Source organism: Apteryx mantelli, chromosome 4 (assembly GCF_036417845.1).
Source record: "Apteryx mantelli isolate bAptMan1 chromosome 4, bAptMan1.hap1, whole genome shotgun sequence".
Classification (NCBI taxonomy): domain Eukaryota; kingdom Metazoa; phylum Chordata; class Aves; order Apterygiformes; family Apterygidae; genus Apteryx; species Apteryx mantelli.
The window spans coordinates 9,229,920-9,246,981 of NC_089981.1; the positions used below are offsets into that span (position 1 = coordinate 9,229,920).

General features: G+C 46.3%; 1 protein-coding gene across 1 annotated transcript; it reads right to left on the reverse strand.

Moving 5' to 3' along the window:
- Positions 1-1,164: 1,164 nt before the first annotated feature.
- LOC136991794 (olfactory receptor 4S2-like) lies at positions 1,165-5,756 on the reverse strand. The gene is made up of 2 exons (XM_067295249.1): positions 4,848-5,756; positions 1,165-1,209 (listed from the first exon to the last, which is right to left on the reverse strand). Exons 1-2 carry the CDS (start codon positions 5,754-5,756, stop codon positions 1,165-1,167), a joined length of 954 nt encoding a protein of 317 aa, XP_067151350.1.
- Between the last annotated feature and the right edge of the window lie 11,306 nt (positions 5,757-17,062).

Below are 17,062 nucleotides of genomic sequence, written 5' to 3' on the forward strand. Positions count from 1 at the left end.
AAAGAGCTGTGCTATGCAGCCCACAAAAGAGATGGTCTTCTTTTCAGCAAGAAGGTCATAAATGAGTTTGGGAACTGTGACAGTAGAGTAACTGATATCTACAAAGGACAAGCAGCTCAGGAAGAAGTACATGGGAGAGTCCAGCTGTTGACTGTTCTGTATAGTGATGATGCTAAGCAGGTTTCCAAGAATAACAGTGGCATAGAAGACTAAGAAGAATGTGAAGCATACTTTTGCTAATGTATCATCTTGTGTGAGTCCCTGGAAGACAAACTATGTCACATTGTTCTTCTTCTTCATATACGTCACGTAGACAGGACCTGAAGCACAGAGTAAAGCCACCTGTGATGGCATTAGAAACACAGTGTTATCAGTACACATCCATATTGGTCACTGGTATGTTCAATATCAATGTATTCCCTTTTATGCCTTTTGGGGAAAGTTTCCTTTCAAAGTCAATGCTTCTCTCAAGGAGTGACAGTTGATATCTAACTCAGAATGTATTACTGAAGTGTGTAATAGCGAGCTCCACTTATTTGCTTGAGGGAGTTGGTGGAAATATCCTCCAGATTCATATTTCTGATCTTTGCCCCTTTTAAAAAGGAAGACTAGCTGCTAGGCTCCCTAAATATCCACTTTTGAAGTATTGATTTGGAAACGAAAAACTGACTGAGAAGGATAGTGCATGTTTTGATTTGAGTCTCAACACACTAGTCATGCCCTAAGGAATTCTGCTCAGGCAGTGAACGTACCTTCTTTTTCAACACTCTGAGGGAATTCAACAGAACTAGTCCTTACTATTGCTCTCTGACTCTGGTAGAATGTCCATGCATTTTTGTGCAACCGTCAGTATTCACATCATGACACAAGGCAGCTGGCTAATTAACACCACTTCAACTCTCAGTGTAGACCCTTCTGGAGGAGGTAAAGTGGACACCTACCTCATGTCTGTTTAGCAGAGATGTGCCTTTAGGCACAAACTGTCTTTAAGGCGCCCTAAGTGAAATCAGACCATGTTCAAGGCATGCCAGGAAACCTGAAGCAGGAGAGTCATTGTCCTATATGTGCTGTACTGGGCTACATCTTGTGTGGATTGGTTCCAGTTATTGCTCATGAGTTTCTGGGTTGTGACCTCAGTCTCCAAAAGAGCGGGCTTGTGTTTCCTCAGACCACCTTTCGTACAGTACATGGGTGCATACTGGAGGTAATCTGCATTAACGATGTGTTAGTAAATTTTTTGTACACCTCAGCCAAGTTCTGGACTAGGCATGGAAACCCCCATAAACACACCTGTGATGCCCCTGGGGTAATAAATACACCGCTGCTGAATCTCCTTTACTCACCAACACCCTTGTATTCACCTTTGCTGCACTCTAGTGCAGTACGCAAGTATCACTAGTGTTCAGTTTCTACACTGAAAAGATAGATGGCAAGAGCTGCATAACAATGTCCACAATACTGGCAAATCCTTTGGGACCTTAATCCTGTTCCACAATCACAGGTCAATCAGTTCTTTCTCACGAGATCTCTGCCTCTTCCACCCTCCAACTTCAGCAGCAGAGGAAATATTCTTTTGTGTCTCCAGCCCTATCTCCATGCCACTCCGTGGGCAGAGGGAAAGCAGTATGGGGAAGCCCAAAGCGTGTGTGTTAAGAGCATTGTTGCCACGATGTGTACAGCTAGAGGGGACAAGTTAAGACTGAGTACATAGGCAGTGCTGCAGCTACCTATTGACTCCTTGACTCTGTAACACCAGAAACTTCCTTTTGACAGATATTTCTGGAAATGGCATATAACTGAAAAATAAGCAAAGAAGACACCAATTAAAAGAAAGGGTAAAAAAAAATTGAGTACTTTCTACTTCATAAAATGCACCTCACAAAAGTCACTCAACAGTAATGCCTCTTTTCAAAGGCAGGATTTCATAGTCATGACCTCTCGGACCACTTTAGGCAGTTTCATCAAAACCTCTCAGCTCCAAGCTGCTTCTTATGTGTCACGAGAGCAGTCCACATCTCTGCCAGGGCTGAAAACTACAGGGGATGAAACGGACAGCCTGAATGTCTAGCTCCATTTCTCATTCTGCTAAAACAACTTCCAAGAGCATCTGCAAGAACAACTCTCTCTCTCTCCAGATGGGGAAGTTGTGGCAGAAATATTTCAAGTAAATTGCACAGCAGAAGCACAAGCTTACCAGAAGCAATGAGATCGCAGAGGCATGTGAAGTTTTCTTTGTCAGAAAGAATCAGTGGACGGGGAGCTAAAATATATGTTTTGGACAGCTATTAGAGTAATCTCTACAGGGTGACTCTGGAGCGTGATCACCTAGACCATTTCACATTGTGTGGGGGTTTGCTTGCTTTCTTGCTTGCTTTCCAATGCTGTCTAGATAAATGGACTTCATTTAGTATTAGCTATGTGCTTCTTTTGGAAACATTTCTATTTAAAATCAATGTCATGGCTGACCATTTGCAAGAGCTTGTGTTCACATTGCCCTTGCAATCAAACATTTTTTGAGTAAAGATGTCTCTTACACGTGTCACATATTTTTTCCCTTCCAAGCCAATATTTCACATATGCTTTCTTCTTTCTTATTAACTTGCTCTTACCATTGCACGTTTGCAGCATAAATAGATATCATAACTGTGCTATATGACTGTTGGCACTTAGACATCTGGTCTGTACATGTTTGAAACAAGAAGTAAACAAGGAAATCATTTCAAGACTTTAAAAATGTTTGTGGTCAGGCCTCACTACTTGCCAGGTATTTTTACTCAGGCAATGCAAAATATAGAAGCAGCTGCTTAGTCCTCATATTGAGTCATTATAAGAATATGGGCCAATGAGTAGAGGAATCGAATGTTGTTGTTGACGCCTTCCATAAGCTATGGTCCTGCTGTTGCCTGCTAGCACCCGGCAGCTGGAAGAGAAATCAGAAAAATCATGGCATTCTTCCCCAAAATATTAAAAAAAAAACAAAACAGTTTTTAAATGATAAGCCTTAGCTTGAACTGGCCGTGTGCCCTAACGCCCTAGCAGTTTCAGTATGAAGGGGGTCACTGGGCCCCATCTGTCTTTCTACCTGCCCCACCCCGGGTGAGACAGACCAACCTCTGAAGGCGCCTGTCCCTCTCTGTTGACAAGGGTGCTGAGCTAGACAACTGTCCTTCATTGCATGAAGAATTTAGACTGCTACAAATAGGTGGGGATGGTCCCACCTTTAGCTGTGTCCACAGAGTGTGAATGCTGGGTGAGGGACATGCTGGCCCAGGCCTGAGGGACACTATCCCTCTAAGCCTTGAGAATCAGGATTTATCCCAGTTCCGTCCTGCTGGCTGCCATCCACATAACCCACCACGGTGAGGAGAAGACACTGAGACGTCCGCAGTGTACTGGTGCATGCCTGTGAAATGGGAACCCACTCTGCCACCCCCTGCATAGAGCAGAGGACATTCGGGGAACCAGAGCATTTCTGACATTGTCCCAGGGTTTGGTCTGTAGATCTGCCGCTCTCCTGTGCAGGGAACACCTTCTTATCTTGAATAACACTTAAGCCATGTTAAGGTGCAACACAAGTGCAAGCAAGTGTTTATAGGGAACGTGAAGTGAAGGAAGAAAAAAGAAAGTGCTTTAGTTACTTTCAGAGTGCATTACACAGATGTCTTTCTCCCTCACGCAGCTCATTTGCTCTTTTCCTCCTGGCAAGGTAGGAGTCAGGATCCCGTGGCTCCTCGTGGCTCCTTCGTCCTTGTGGAGAACCTTAGCTGCTACAACTAACCTCCCTGTGGCAGCTGTGACTGGCTCTGAGATGATTTAATCTTCCGTCTTCACATCTCTTCCTTCCTGCAGGAGTAGCTGTTCCAGCTATTCCCTTGGAATACATGTTTCTTCCTTTGCCTGGGCCTGTAGATGTGCCCTGTTGGGCTAGGAGTTATCCTGCGTACAGGAATTATTACTGAATAAATCTTTTTTTTCACTGACACATAAAATTGTGCCCCCCAATCCTTTCTTTGCCCCCCAATGCTTTCTTTGGTGGCGACAATTTCCTACAGTGAGCAATTTATCTTTCACTTGGATCTTTGATTCTCTATTAGTCTAAACAGTAAAATGCAAAATCTGAGGCAGAGATGAAGGGCAGAGGGGATGGTCAGGAAGGAGGGCATTAATGATAGGTGAACTACTGCAGAAAGGCAGAGAGTTGCACTGGAATGGGAAGGGGAGAAGCTTCTCCTCATATCATCTGCATCAGCAAATGACCCAACCAGCATCTAATATCAGCAGTTTAATTGCTAACCCATGGATTCAGCATATGACAATGCAGTACTCCTAAGAAGGCATTTACTCCAAAGCAAAGGGGAAGGAAGCCTTTGGTACAATTGCTTCCAGCAGCAGGTGACCAACAGCCTTGCAGACACCTTGGGCCATCGTTTCCTAGCTGAGTAGATTACAGAGTAGATGGAGTTTGTCTGATGGAAAGTTTACACCTGGGAGAGCTCGGACTAATGGGATGCTCTGCCTGGAACACATTTTAATATTTTTGACAGCATTCATTTATTTAATTGCTGGTGTCTCAGCAGTGCTTGGAAGCCCCAGTCCTGGGCCTGTGCTATTCAAAAAGAGAACATAAAGGGAATCCCCGATAGTCACAGAGTTTACAATGCCATTCCAATCAAAACATGAACTTTCAGCTTCTTCCCAATTACTGCAACAGCTAAAACCAAGCTTTTCTTCAAAAGGGAGCTTTCAGTAAATTTTCCAAAATGGAATTATAGTGAGAGAGACTTGATTTTCTCAGCTCCTGAGAAAATGTTACCACAGTTCTACACCTCACCCTTTTCACGCCAAACTTTTCTATTCCACAATTTTCTCATGGCACTTTTCATCTCCTCATTTCTCAGCGTGTAGATGAGTGGGTTCAGCATGGGCGTGATGACATTGTAAAACACAGCTACCCTCTTGTCCTCCGAGAGATTGCTGGATGGGCGTATGTAGGTGAATGTGCATGGCCCAAAGAAGAGAATCACCACAGTAATGTGGGACCCACAGGTGGAGAGGGCTTTGTACCGCCCTTCGGACGTTCGCCTTTTCAAGGAAAACAAAATGACAATGTAGGACGTGACCAGGATGAAGAAAGAGACCAAAGTAATCATTCCGCTATTGGCAACGACAATGATGCCTGCAACATAGGTGTTGGTACAGGCCAGTTGTAGTAGGGGATGGACATCACAGAAGTAGTGGTCAATTTTGTTGGGGCCGCAAAAAGGGAGGCTAACAGTTATGAGGGTCTGCACCAGGGAGTGCACAAAGCCCCCCACCCATGAACCCATCACCATCCAGCCACACACACGCCTGGTCATGAGGCTGGTGTAGTGCAGGGGTCTGCATATGGCAAAGTAGCGATCATAGGCCATCACTGTGAGGATGAAGATCTCAGCGCAGCCAAAGAAATGAAACCCAAATAGCTGTGCCATGCAACCCCCAAAGGAAATGGTTTTCTTCTCAACAAGGAAGTCAGCAATCATTTTGGGAGCTGTGACAGAAGAGTAGCAAAGATCTGCAATGGACAGGTGGCAGAGAAAGAAATACATGGGGGAGTTCAGACGTTGACTGCTAACTACAGTGACAACAATGAGCAGATTTCCTGCAACAGTAACAATATAGAAGAACAAAAACACCACAAAACATATTTTCTGCACCCCCTGGTTCTTTGAAAGGCCCAGAAGAATGAATTCCTTCACACTGCTTGCGTTCTCCATGTTGGTCAGTTGGGTGCCAATATGCAATATACAGCTTATACACCTGGGAAAACAAAGACAGACACATGATTCATCAGCATTTTTTCATTATTAATAATGAATTCTATATCAGAAGTGGATACAAACCAAGAAAGATATAGCATTAGCATTAAGCTTATGAAGTGTTTAGTTTCTGTCATGTATTTTTTAACGGCTATTTAATTCTCCACAGTACAAAGCTTCTGCCATGGCTTTGGTGGCACAGAGATAGGTGCACTCTGTGATATGTTCCTTAATCCTGGTCCTCCAGGATTTTGAAAGACTGGCTCCATGGCTGGTAGCCTTCCATGCACTAAGGACACGGCCAGAGTGTTCACCTTGGGCACTACAAGGCAGATAATGCAGTATGTTTGCCCTCAGGGTAGACAAAGTCCCTGAGAGCAATCTTTGTAAAATGGGTGTCTTTAAGAATACCTGGAAATATTGCTCAGAATGATGATTTGCTTTATAAGTACACATGATCTTTGAATTCTTGTTTAGAAGGGAAATGTACCCACAGGCAGAGAAAAGAACTCTCTTGTGTATAGACATTTTGAAACGTAAATATGAAATGTCACAGGCTGAAAAATGAGTCCTGGGAAGGTTATCTATCATGGAGGGGAAAAAAATTGCACATATGACTTAATGGAGTATTTGACATTGTTCTAAATCTCAGCATTGTTTCTATCAGAGGAAGGAAGAATGAAAGACTCTTGTGAGATCTTCTGTCCCAGCACTGTACTGATTTTACCTAGTATGATTTTTGATACACTCGGCGTGATCCTTTCAAGGGTTAACTTAGCTTAATGAAGCTAATCTAACTAAACTCCTTCAACAGCCAGTATAAGTCTCTCTATAGGCTGATTCAGAATGACTGAATTAGGGTCCTTTGCAGAACCCTTTTTTCCTCCACTCACTATGAGGAGCTTAAGCAAATTAGCACCACCAGGTTAGAATGACCTTTACAGAATAATCCCTTTTGGTCCCTGAACGTAGCTCAGAGCTTTTTGTAATGCCATCCACCTGTTTTAGGTTATGGCTGAGCTCCTTGTCCCTAGGCATTTCTACATCCATACAGTTTCTCATTCGAGACAAGGTCACATTCCAGCATAAACATGGGACTTCTTTGGTTCACCCTGCATTCCAGCTACAACCCATCGAGCATTACATGTCACTAATAAATGAGTAGCCTACATCTTTAGAAAGAGTGTAACGTTTCTAGCTTGCCATTATGCACCCAGACCACCAGAATTCTCTTGGTCAAAGAAGTCTGGGAACCACCAGATTAAACTCTTCACAGAGAGTTTAAGGTCAGCCAAAAGCAGGCACTCTTTCAATAAAAATATCCACTGTATGGGCTTCCTTCTAGCATCAAAACATTCCCCGTCAGCTGGTGTTAAAATGCACCATTTTAAGTCCTGCAGAATTACATCACAACCAGGTCTTCTCATTTGTATTCGTGATCTGTGAGCAAATCTGCGGAATGATTCAGTTAAGCCAAGTTATCTACCAACTACTTCAATCTGCAGCATAATCAGAAACTCTCGTGCAGGCACAAAGTGATCAAGCATCCACAGGAAACACTGAAACTGAGAAAACCCAAGATTACTTTCAAACCCACAAAGTGAAGCCGAGAGAGGAAGTGGGCAAAGTTAGGGACTTTTCCTATGCTTACAGTTGTACTTACACTAGATGAAAGTTTTTCAAGCAGAAGGGTAAAATTTACATGGATGGTTCCCCTTCAGATATTTCTACAAGGAAAAGGATCAGTAAGAACAACGGGAGGTCATTTTCTCCCTCGTCTTACCAGGTCGTGATCCTTTCTACCCCTCTTCCTTCTACTGAGCAACGACGTAGACTTCTCAGCAAAATAAATGACAGGGATGAAATGAGCACACCTTTATGGCTGTGCAGTACCCAGTCGAAAAGAAATAGCTGGGCTCCATCCAAGCCAGAGCATGACTGGAAGCATACCACAGCAATCGCAGGGCCATATTTAGGCAGTCAGAAAGGAGTGACCAAGAGAGAAATGGTCAGGGGAAACTGTATGCCTGAATACCAGCAGATGGCAAACTCCTGAGCTAAAAACAAGGTGTGCATCTACAAAAGGACCGATTCACAATTCAGACAGCTCGGCTATGTGTCTTTCTTGACAAGGTCCTTTCCATCACCACCAAACTGCATTTAACAAACTACCCATCTGTCTGATCTCACCTCATCGACTTAAGTCATGTAGGCACCTGTACCTAAGCTAGGCATATTACACCTGACCAGTCTACTTGTAGATGTGATGAATCATGTGCTGCAGGTACCCGTTTCTAGACCGTTGACTCCAAGAGGATTACTAGAATGACTAATTCAGTAGAGGATTGCCACCAGTTATGGCTTATCTCTTCAAGTGCCTTTGCAGGGGTAGACCTGAGCTATATGACATAATGCAATCAGCTGCAAAATAAAATGAATCTCGTGTGTACTCTTAACATCTCAAAAAGGGTGAGAAATTGCACCATCTCCTTACTGCATGCATTCTTCCCTAAAATCTCAGGTGGTTATGGGAAACAAAAGAATAATATCGAAGCAATCGAATCTGCAGCTGTGGAACTAGCTCTGTATATGATTCTAGCCAAAGATAACTAGAGACAGTTGATAACTTCAGTGGAAGTTTCTTTCTGTATTTTCACATTTGTGCAAGAAGAAAGGAAAAGGAAGAGGAAAGCAAAGCAAAGCAAACAAAGCGAAGCAAAGCGAGAAGGCAGAGAAGCTGCAAAACTTACCTCACCTGTGTTTAGAGATCTAATATTTTGTGTAAGGGCTGTACAGCCTTATCTCCTCAACTTCTGTCTTCCCTGGTATGAATGTGTTAGAGCACAGCGCCTTTAAAGAACATAGAATGGCTTCTGGAAAGCTTCCAAAACTTGCTTAGGAGGTGGCTGTTAGTGTATAATCCAATCCCATCTAATTTATTACTTGCTTTCGTGTGTCACAAGTGTATCTTGATGTTTCCTGCCTGTGTGAGAAGTGGTTTAATAGGCTGTGTGGATGATGTGACCTGGGTGTGCTGAAGGATGCTTTCATATCCCAGCAGCTGCACAAAGGGCTGAGAAGAAAACCTTTTAAGTACCAATCTTTAACCCTCTCGCAGGAAATCTTCCACCTGAAGGGCTCTTGGGGCTGCAGGAGGGAGGGGTGGAGGCTTAGTGAAGGGAAGGCGTGAAAGAAAGGGGCAAAGGAGGAGAATGAGTTCTGTCTTGACTGAAAAGTTTAAGTAAATGTATTTTAAAGAAACAGTTGTCAGTCAATGCTTTTATAATGATATCACAAAGGCATTTCAGGGTTTCTCCATAAGAAATAACAGTCAAAGGAGTAGCTGAGTATTCAACTGGACAAGCATATGCATGGACCTATGCAGTTAACGCTTCTCGGAGTTCTTCCTTACTCCAAGCTGACAGTTGTATGGATTTCCCCTGTGTAAAGGGCCATTAGGTCCACTGCTCTGGCTTCCTAGCATTGTGAAGGCTAAAACAGTCCATTTGTAATCTAGATATTTTCTCTCCTTTTTTAACTTCTGTGTATTCCAAAACACATGTAAAAGAGAAATCCTCATTAAAGGAAAAAAAGAAAGAAACCTCAAACTGTAGGAAGAGTCACGATCCTCGAGGGATGGTAAAGAATTCCTATCACAGGAGTCTTCTAAGGACAGGTTGGGCTCATTTCTCTCAGGAGTTGTACAATTAAGCTTTTATAGGGACAGAAGATGTCCTGGGTGACCTCTTGATGACCCTCCAAGTCCTATCTCACCAGAAATTTCATCACTGGAAATCCAGTGAATAAAGCCTCTTTGCAAGAATTTGCATGTTTTAACAGAGGTCAGTGAATTACAAAGTCAGTCAAAAAAATCCTTCATTTACGAATTGGGAAACTGAGGGAGGATGTCACCTATTTAATGCCAATGGAAGTCAGTGAATTTAACCCTGACTTAGTCACTCTAGGCTCTTCTGAGGAAAAAAAATGAATGTCTCTGGAGGCAGATGCATCTGATCTACCTCAGAACTGATTTTAGGATGCGATTAGGTGTGAAATAGACATCTAGCTTTTAAAGAAAATAACTTAGGGCGGACAAATCTCACTGTCACGACGGGCCCCATCTTTCTTAACCTGAGCAGCTGCAGTCAAAGGTGAACCTATGAAATGAAACAAACAAAGCAAACAGACATGTTGATTTATATCTGCATATCATCTCAACCAAGGCCCAAGTCAAATTCATCATGGCTCTAAACTCTACTATGTATTTGTAGCTTATGCCTCATGGATGTCAGGAAAGACATTGTCTCAGCTACTGTCCTTTACTTTGTTTTGCTGAAATTTCTGGAAATGTGGAATGGCCTGATAGCAACATAGTTAATGTCTCCATCTCCTCTGCACAGAATGCCAGCGATCTCCACAGTGAAAACAGAAATCCTACAGTTAATGAGAATAAATACTGGTAAAGAAATGCCTTGGTGAAAATAGTCCCCTAACTTAAATGTCCTTTTACTGTCACCTGGAGTCTTGGGCAGGTTATTGAGGGTTAACAGTAGTCACTACAGGAAACAAGAATATTGGGTAAGAAGGTAAACAAAGTCTTACAGTCTTTGGGAAAGGAAGAGGACCAACAGATGACAGAAGCCAGAGATCAGGCCAACAGCATCTGGCCTGCTAACCTAGTATGAGTCAGCCTGCCACTTTCTGTACCCAGAGGCACACATGGCAGCAACTTGGCTAGCATCACATTCATGTCCTTTTGTTTCCCTAGCCAAATGGACTACCAGAGGTGACTTAATGCACAAGTCCAAATGAAGAATTGCTGCTGCCTCCTGCTGCAAAATAATTCCCCATAGGGGTGTGCGAAAGGAAAGGAGAAAGGTGTTTTCTCCATTTTCATTCCACTTACCTCGGCACCTGGCTCTGGACACCACTATGGCAGCAGGTCATGCTTGGGGAGCTGTGATTTGGACAAGGAGGGACTGTGCATGGTGAGATGAATGAGGTTTTGCAGCTGGATAGTGAATACTGGCAAGGGGTTTGTTGATAGAGCCATGGTGAATGTGTGTTGTGAATTTGATGATGGGCAGGATGGGGACAAGGCACAGTGTGGAGGGAAGTTGTGAAACTTGAAATGGATGCTACATGGCCAGGGACTGTCTTCGTGGAGTTTGTGAAATCAGAAGTGCCTGAGGTGTGGTGAGGGACTGTGCTGAAAGATCGTATGAAGTGGCAGGTAATACTGTGGGTGCTAAGCTGTGTTGAAAGACCTTGTGACATCAGAAGCGGGCATCGTGCATTGAAGGGTAACACTAGGAGAGGTTGCAAAATTGTGGCTGCTGAGGTGTCATAAGGCTGGCTAGAGAGTTCAAGGAGACCCTACAGTAGAACAGGTAGTGTGAATAGTAGGGGACAATGTATGGTGACAACTTGTGTTGGGAGAGATTTTGTGGTCAGAAGAGGACACTCGGTAGTGATGAGTGTGCTAAGGGAGGTTCTGCAGTGACAGTGGACCCTTGGGGAATGAGAAGCTGTGTTGAGGGAGGTTGTGAAATCAGCAGCAGGCATTATGGAAGAGGACTGACAACTTCTCAATCTGTGTGACCCTGAGCAGCAGTAGAGTATCTTCTGCAAGGTCTGTGAAACTAGATCTATGCTGCTGCTATTTGATGCAGGCTTTCATTAATTAGTTTCATTAAGGAAGTAGACTCAGGTTTTGAATATGCTTTGGAGACAAGAGACCAATCTTACCAAAGCCTTATAATAGATATACGAGAAATGTGAGTGACTTTTACAGCTTGCTTTTGCACGGTCTATGGAAGTCATAGGATGGTTACTTCACTTGCATTATATGGAATGCAAAGTTTTTGATGATTCGGCATATCTCCACAGGGCGTCCATTACAACCAGTATGACAGTACATGACAGTACATATCAATGGCCCAGGCTGATGCTATTTAACATTATGAAATCTGATCGAAATGCCTTAGATAGAAAGCTAATCACCTGACATTCCCTGAATGCCCAATGGAGAGAGAGGCGCCTCCAGAGGATGTAAACCACCATCGTAGACCCTCTCAATCACTGACAGTAAGAGACAAGCATTCTCAGAGGTGCCATCTGCCACATGTTTGCAATATATTTCTTGTGGTCCAAAAGAAGTCGGTGATAGGATGACTGCAAGGAATAGGGATCATGTGCAGAATTTTCTGCCCTGAACTAACATTAAGATAGCCAGCCCAGCCTACCATGGAGCATGCCCTCAGCATGGGAGCTATGTTTGTCCTCTGACTTGCTCAGTATCTCTCTGGGAAGATGCCAGGACACAGAGCACTCTAGAAGGTCAGTGGTCATGGCTAAGAAGAATGCGTTCCTCGGGGGCCACCAGCACCCTGAAAAAAAAACACATTTCTGCTTCCCTGGGGACGGTTGAAAGGAGACAGGCAGCCAAGGATGTTAGTGCTGAGTGTGTTCCTCAACGTAGTCCATGTACTAGTGGCATGAGGTGCCTGCAAGGGACACCTGCCGCCCTGAGGGCAGCAAACCTGACTCCACTCATCACAAGAGCTCCTAGACACCAGAGTTTGAAATAGTCTTTATTTTCTCATTGATTGCAACATAAGGCACTCAGGGTACTGTTGGTATTTCTGCAATGTGGTTGAGGTCTGGACGAAGGAATCTGTAGGTGCATATGCGTGTTTCAGAGCAGTCCAATTTTCACCACATGCAGAAGGGTCAGAGAAAAACTAAAAAGACTTGATTTGCTTCCCTTTCCCAAGCCTCTGCCCTCAGTCGTTATCTCCACCCTTCCTTTCCCACAGCTACCCCCTTCTCAACTCCAAGAGCTCCTACTGCAGTCAACCCTCTTCTCTCCCTCACCTCAGCCTACCTCAAACATCAAACAAAAGTAGCAGCCTTCCCCTCATGACCCTCCCCAGCATCAGCTGCCATATTACCTGTCTTGCACCTTTCACGGAGATGTTGCTTCCTGCCACAAGAAAGAAGGGGAGGCAGCTAGGAAGAGAAGGCTATGCTCTGTTTGGAGAAAGGGAGTAAGGTCAGTTAAGTAGGGGGCAGAAGGAGGGGCGAGCAACTTCAAACACCTACCTTTTTGACCATTTACGTCTTGCACCAACTCAGAGCCAAGTGATGTCTCATATCCCACAATTTAGAATCGTGCACAGAGGACGCAAGAGATACAACAGCGCAAGCAGGCTTTGGTAGGCCTTGTTAGTGAGTCTTAAGAGACATTCTAGAAACACCACTTTATGCCTACTTCTCCCCGCTTTAGAATCTTAACCCTCAAAAGCAGTTACCCATCCCTACTATGGCCAGAAAAAGAAAGCACTTCAAAGTAAATGCCCAGAGGCAAGAAGCTGTAGATAAAGGACTTTTTGTCATCTCTCTTAGATCAAATTAACCAGAGTTTAAGATCAGACTAAGTCAGGTCACAGACTAAGCCACAATATCTCAAAATAGGTCTAATTTGTCTAATCAAAGACAATTCCTGACTGTAGAGGCAGAGAGAGAGACCTTTGCTGCTTCACCACGTGATACCCGAAGTCTGAGTGAGATTTGTCCCTCTGGAGCCAACACCTGCCCATTTTGAAGCTTGCACAATCACACTGTTAAAACTCTTTTCTTCCTCTTCCTTTTGTAAGTAAGTGGCACACAACAAGCACACTTCTTGCCTGCAGGGTTTCTGTTGTATTACGGCGAATAAATCGCTGTGTTTACTATTTTTCTAAAGTCCCTTTCAGGTCAAGCTGCTAAAATACTTTAATTCTCTGGGGCCAGAGGTGAACGATGAGTCATCAAATGCTGTTAGAGCCCTGTGCAGTTTGGGGAGACTCCTCCTATCTGCAGGAGAAAGAAATAGGCACCTTTCTACACATGTTGTCAAAGGGAGGCCCAGAAGCATTCAGGGGAGGCAGGCAAAGGCTGATAATGCCCAAAGAGGCTTATTGATGCCTAGCACCCAGGCTGTGAAGGCCTCAATGTCTGATCTCCCTTTCCCACCCCACGCGCAGCAGACAAGCTGTTTCTCTTTTGGGGGTCTTGGCAGGATTTGGGGCGAGACATTGCACAGGAAGGGATTTTTGAAGGAAACATTGGAAGAAGGGACATCCTCTTCTGGAATAATCCCATTCCAGCTGATTCTCATGTTTCAAGAAAGAAAAAACAAAACAGAATACAGTTACTCTGACAACTTCCCGCAATCTCTACCGACTGCTCATTTGTACATCTCCTTTATAACAGCATTTGGCCAGAGTACGAACGCACCAAGAGCCTTTCACAGATGCATGCAAAATCCCACAGCATCCCTGGGAATGGAATCCCTGGCAGGTAATTTTCTCCCCACCTACTGTAAAAGCAACCAGAGAAGTAGAGCAGAAATAGGAAACTGCCTCACAACATGAGAGAGCCCCATTCTCATCTGCCGCTGACTTCGTCCCAGCCTCCTCAGTACAGTGAAAACACTCCTTCCTGACAACACCTGCTTCATTACGCCACAGGAGACAGAAACTGAATCTGCAGGCTGAAAGAACTTCCTTGTCTTTTTCACAGAAAATGTTTCCCAGAAGATCCATGGGATGAATCAGAAACCAAGAGAAAGACACTAGAGCTGATGCCAGGTCCCAGCTTCTCTGAGCAGTCAATTCCGATGCACTGGGGCAGGAAGGTAAGCATTTCTGGGATAGGTTCAGCATTTCCTTGCCATCATTAATGCTTTGGGATGTTCTCTGTCTCTGCTGTTCCATCTTCATGTCCTCTCTCACAGACATCTACACACACACACGATCACTGCGTAGAGTTACCCCCTCCTCATCTCCTGCTCCTCCCTCTCTATAAGTAGCAATGTTTCCTTCTGCTTCTCTTTTTTACTCTGTTGAACTGCCTCACCCTGTCTTCCTGCTTCAACCTCTCCAAATTTCTGCATGATTTTGCCTTCTCCTCAACATGTAGCATCTTGCTGTTACCTTCCCAGACATCAGCCATGCATACTCCGTGAGCGATAGCTGTCCCAGGCCACAAGGCTGTAAGTATAAAAGCAGTGTATCAGTCACTAAATTCCCCTCTGTCTCTTGCAGAAACAGAGAGAAGAAGAAACTTTCTCCATTTTGGTTATTTCATAGTGACTGATCAGTTCATAATGCTCTCCTTTCAAAGCAGTTCAAGCCTGGCTGAAGGGACTAATTACAGTGGGACTGTGCAAAAGGCAGGGCCGTCATATGCTCTCCTCAAGTTCATGGAGAGCTTCTGCCTCATCAGCTCTGCCTCTGGCATGGTGGGAAATGGCATGGTCCTTTGGTACCTTGGCTTCCGCATCCAGAGGAACCGCTTCACTGTCTACATCCTGAACCTGGCTGCCGCTGACTTTGGCTACCTGCTCTGCATTGCCATCAAAACAGTTCAGTGCCTGATGCACTTCAATGTGGGAGTGCAGTTTGGGATAGCCCTCTTCCTGGATCTTTTCATGTACAGGACTGGCTTGTATCTCCTGACAGCCATCAGCATTGAGAGGTGCCCGTCTGTCCTCTGTCCCATCTGGTGCCGAAGCCATCGCCCAAAGCACTTGTCTGGCATCATCTCCGGCCTGCTCTGGAGCCTCTCGCTGCTGCTGAACATGCTGGGGTAAGTTTCTTGCACTGTTCGCCTCTCTAGCAACTGCCACATACTCCTCATCACCATTGGAGTCCTGGACTTCCTCTTCTGCACGCCCCTCATGCTGGTATTCAGCCTCACCCTCTTCCTCAAAGGCAAGTGCAGCTCCCAGCACCTCCAAACAGGCAGGCTCTTCACCCTGATTATGCTGACCATCCTCTTCTTCTGCTCGTTCTGAAGGGGATGGAAACACACAGCCACACCACCAAGTCCATACTTGTCAGTTCCCAGCACACTCTCCTCCCTAAGATGCAGGTGCAAATCCCAGGCTAAGAGGTTTCGGAACCTCTTGAAGCCACAGAGGGCTGCACTGATGCTCCTGTCGTCCGGGGCAAGTGCACTGCATTGGGTAGTGCTGCCCTGCCAGGGAGTGCTGGGCAAGCACCTAGGCAAGCAGCAGCCCCACTCAGAGCACTACCATTCGACACCAGTGCTAGCAGCAAGGAGAGAGAGCAGGAGGGAGGGCTTTTCAAGTGAAAGGGTAGAAGAGGTGGAGGAGCAGGAGCACCTGGGCAGCAGCCCTCTCTGAGGGGACACAGTGAGTCAAATGTAAAACCAGATCAGCAAAGGCTGTGTCCCTTGAGGGATGCTCACAGTTTTACAGCTCGGGTGGTTGTTTCCTTCGTAAGCGCTTAGCTGCCTTGGAGTTTCTCCAAAGTCTGGGGTAAAGTGTGTGTGGTGCCTTCAGCTGTTCGCTCTCGGCTCTTCCTGCTGCATCGCACAGCACTGCCCTGCACAAAGGGGAAGGGCAGGAGTGCTCTCTCCTCCTGATTTTCTTGCCTGCTGTTTGCTTGATTTCTGTTTGCAGCGGGCAGAAGCAGGAAAAGAAAGATGACGCTCCCATGGCCGCTTGCTCTGCGATGGACGTCTGCCAACGGCCATCTGCCAGGGCAGCTTTTGGATCTGCGCTCAGAAGGGCAGGCTGTGACCAGCCTCTGGCAGCTCTCCATTGGGAAGAAGGCCCATTACCGCTGCCGATCCAGGCAAGCAAGCCTGGCAAGGGAGTTACCATTGCCCCAAGCCGATTTCTTGTGTTACAATGCCAGACACGAGCCTTTAAAGCAGTGCAATGAACACGCTGCTCGCATCTGTGGCGAAGGCGCTGAGCCTCGGCGGGGCGAGCAGGAGAGCGCTGGGGAAGAGCAGCGCCCTGGGCTGGAGCGCCGCGGCTGCGGGGCACGCTAGCACAGGCTGCGGCCGGGCGAGGCGGGCCGGGGCAGCGGCGGGGCAGAGCGCGGGCGCCGGGCGGCGAGGCGTCGGGGCGCGGGGCCGCTGCGCGGAGCCGAGAGCGCGACAGGCGCGGCGGGGGCGAGGGTGCGGGGGCAGCCGGTGCCGTGGGCGCTGCAGCCCCGGGCAGGCTCGCAGCCTCGGCGGGGCTCGGGGGCGCTTCCCGCCGCGAGGGCGGCTCCCGGCGCGGAGCGCGGCTGCCGGCGGCGCTGGGGGTCGCGGCGGGTGGCGGCGGGTGGGGGCCGGGCGGGCGCTGCGGGCGGGGTTGGGCGCCGGGGGAGCCGGGGGCTGGCGCGGCTCGGCTCGGCTCGGCTCGGCTCGGCTCGGCTCGGCTCGGCTCGGCGCGGCGCGGCGCGGCGCGGCTCGGCTCGGCT

Excerpts from the sequence above, each read along its gene's own strand:
- LOC136991794 (XM_067295249.1), bottom strand. The coding sequence starts at position 5,756 with ATGGAGAACGCAAGCAGTGTGAAGGAATTCATTCTTCTGGGCCTTTCA. Across the intron at positions 1,210-4,847 it reads GAAAATTGTGGAATAGAAAA|ATTACCTCCAGTATGCACCC; the intron begins GTTTGGCGTGAA and ends TCGTTAATGCAG.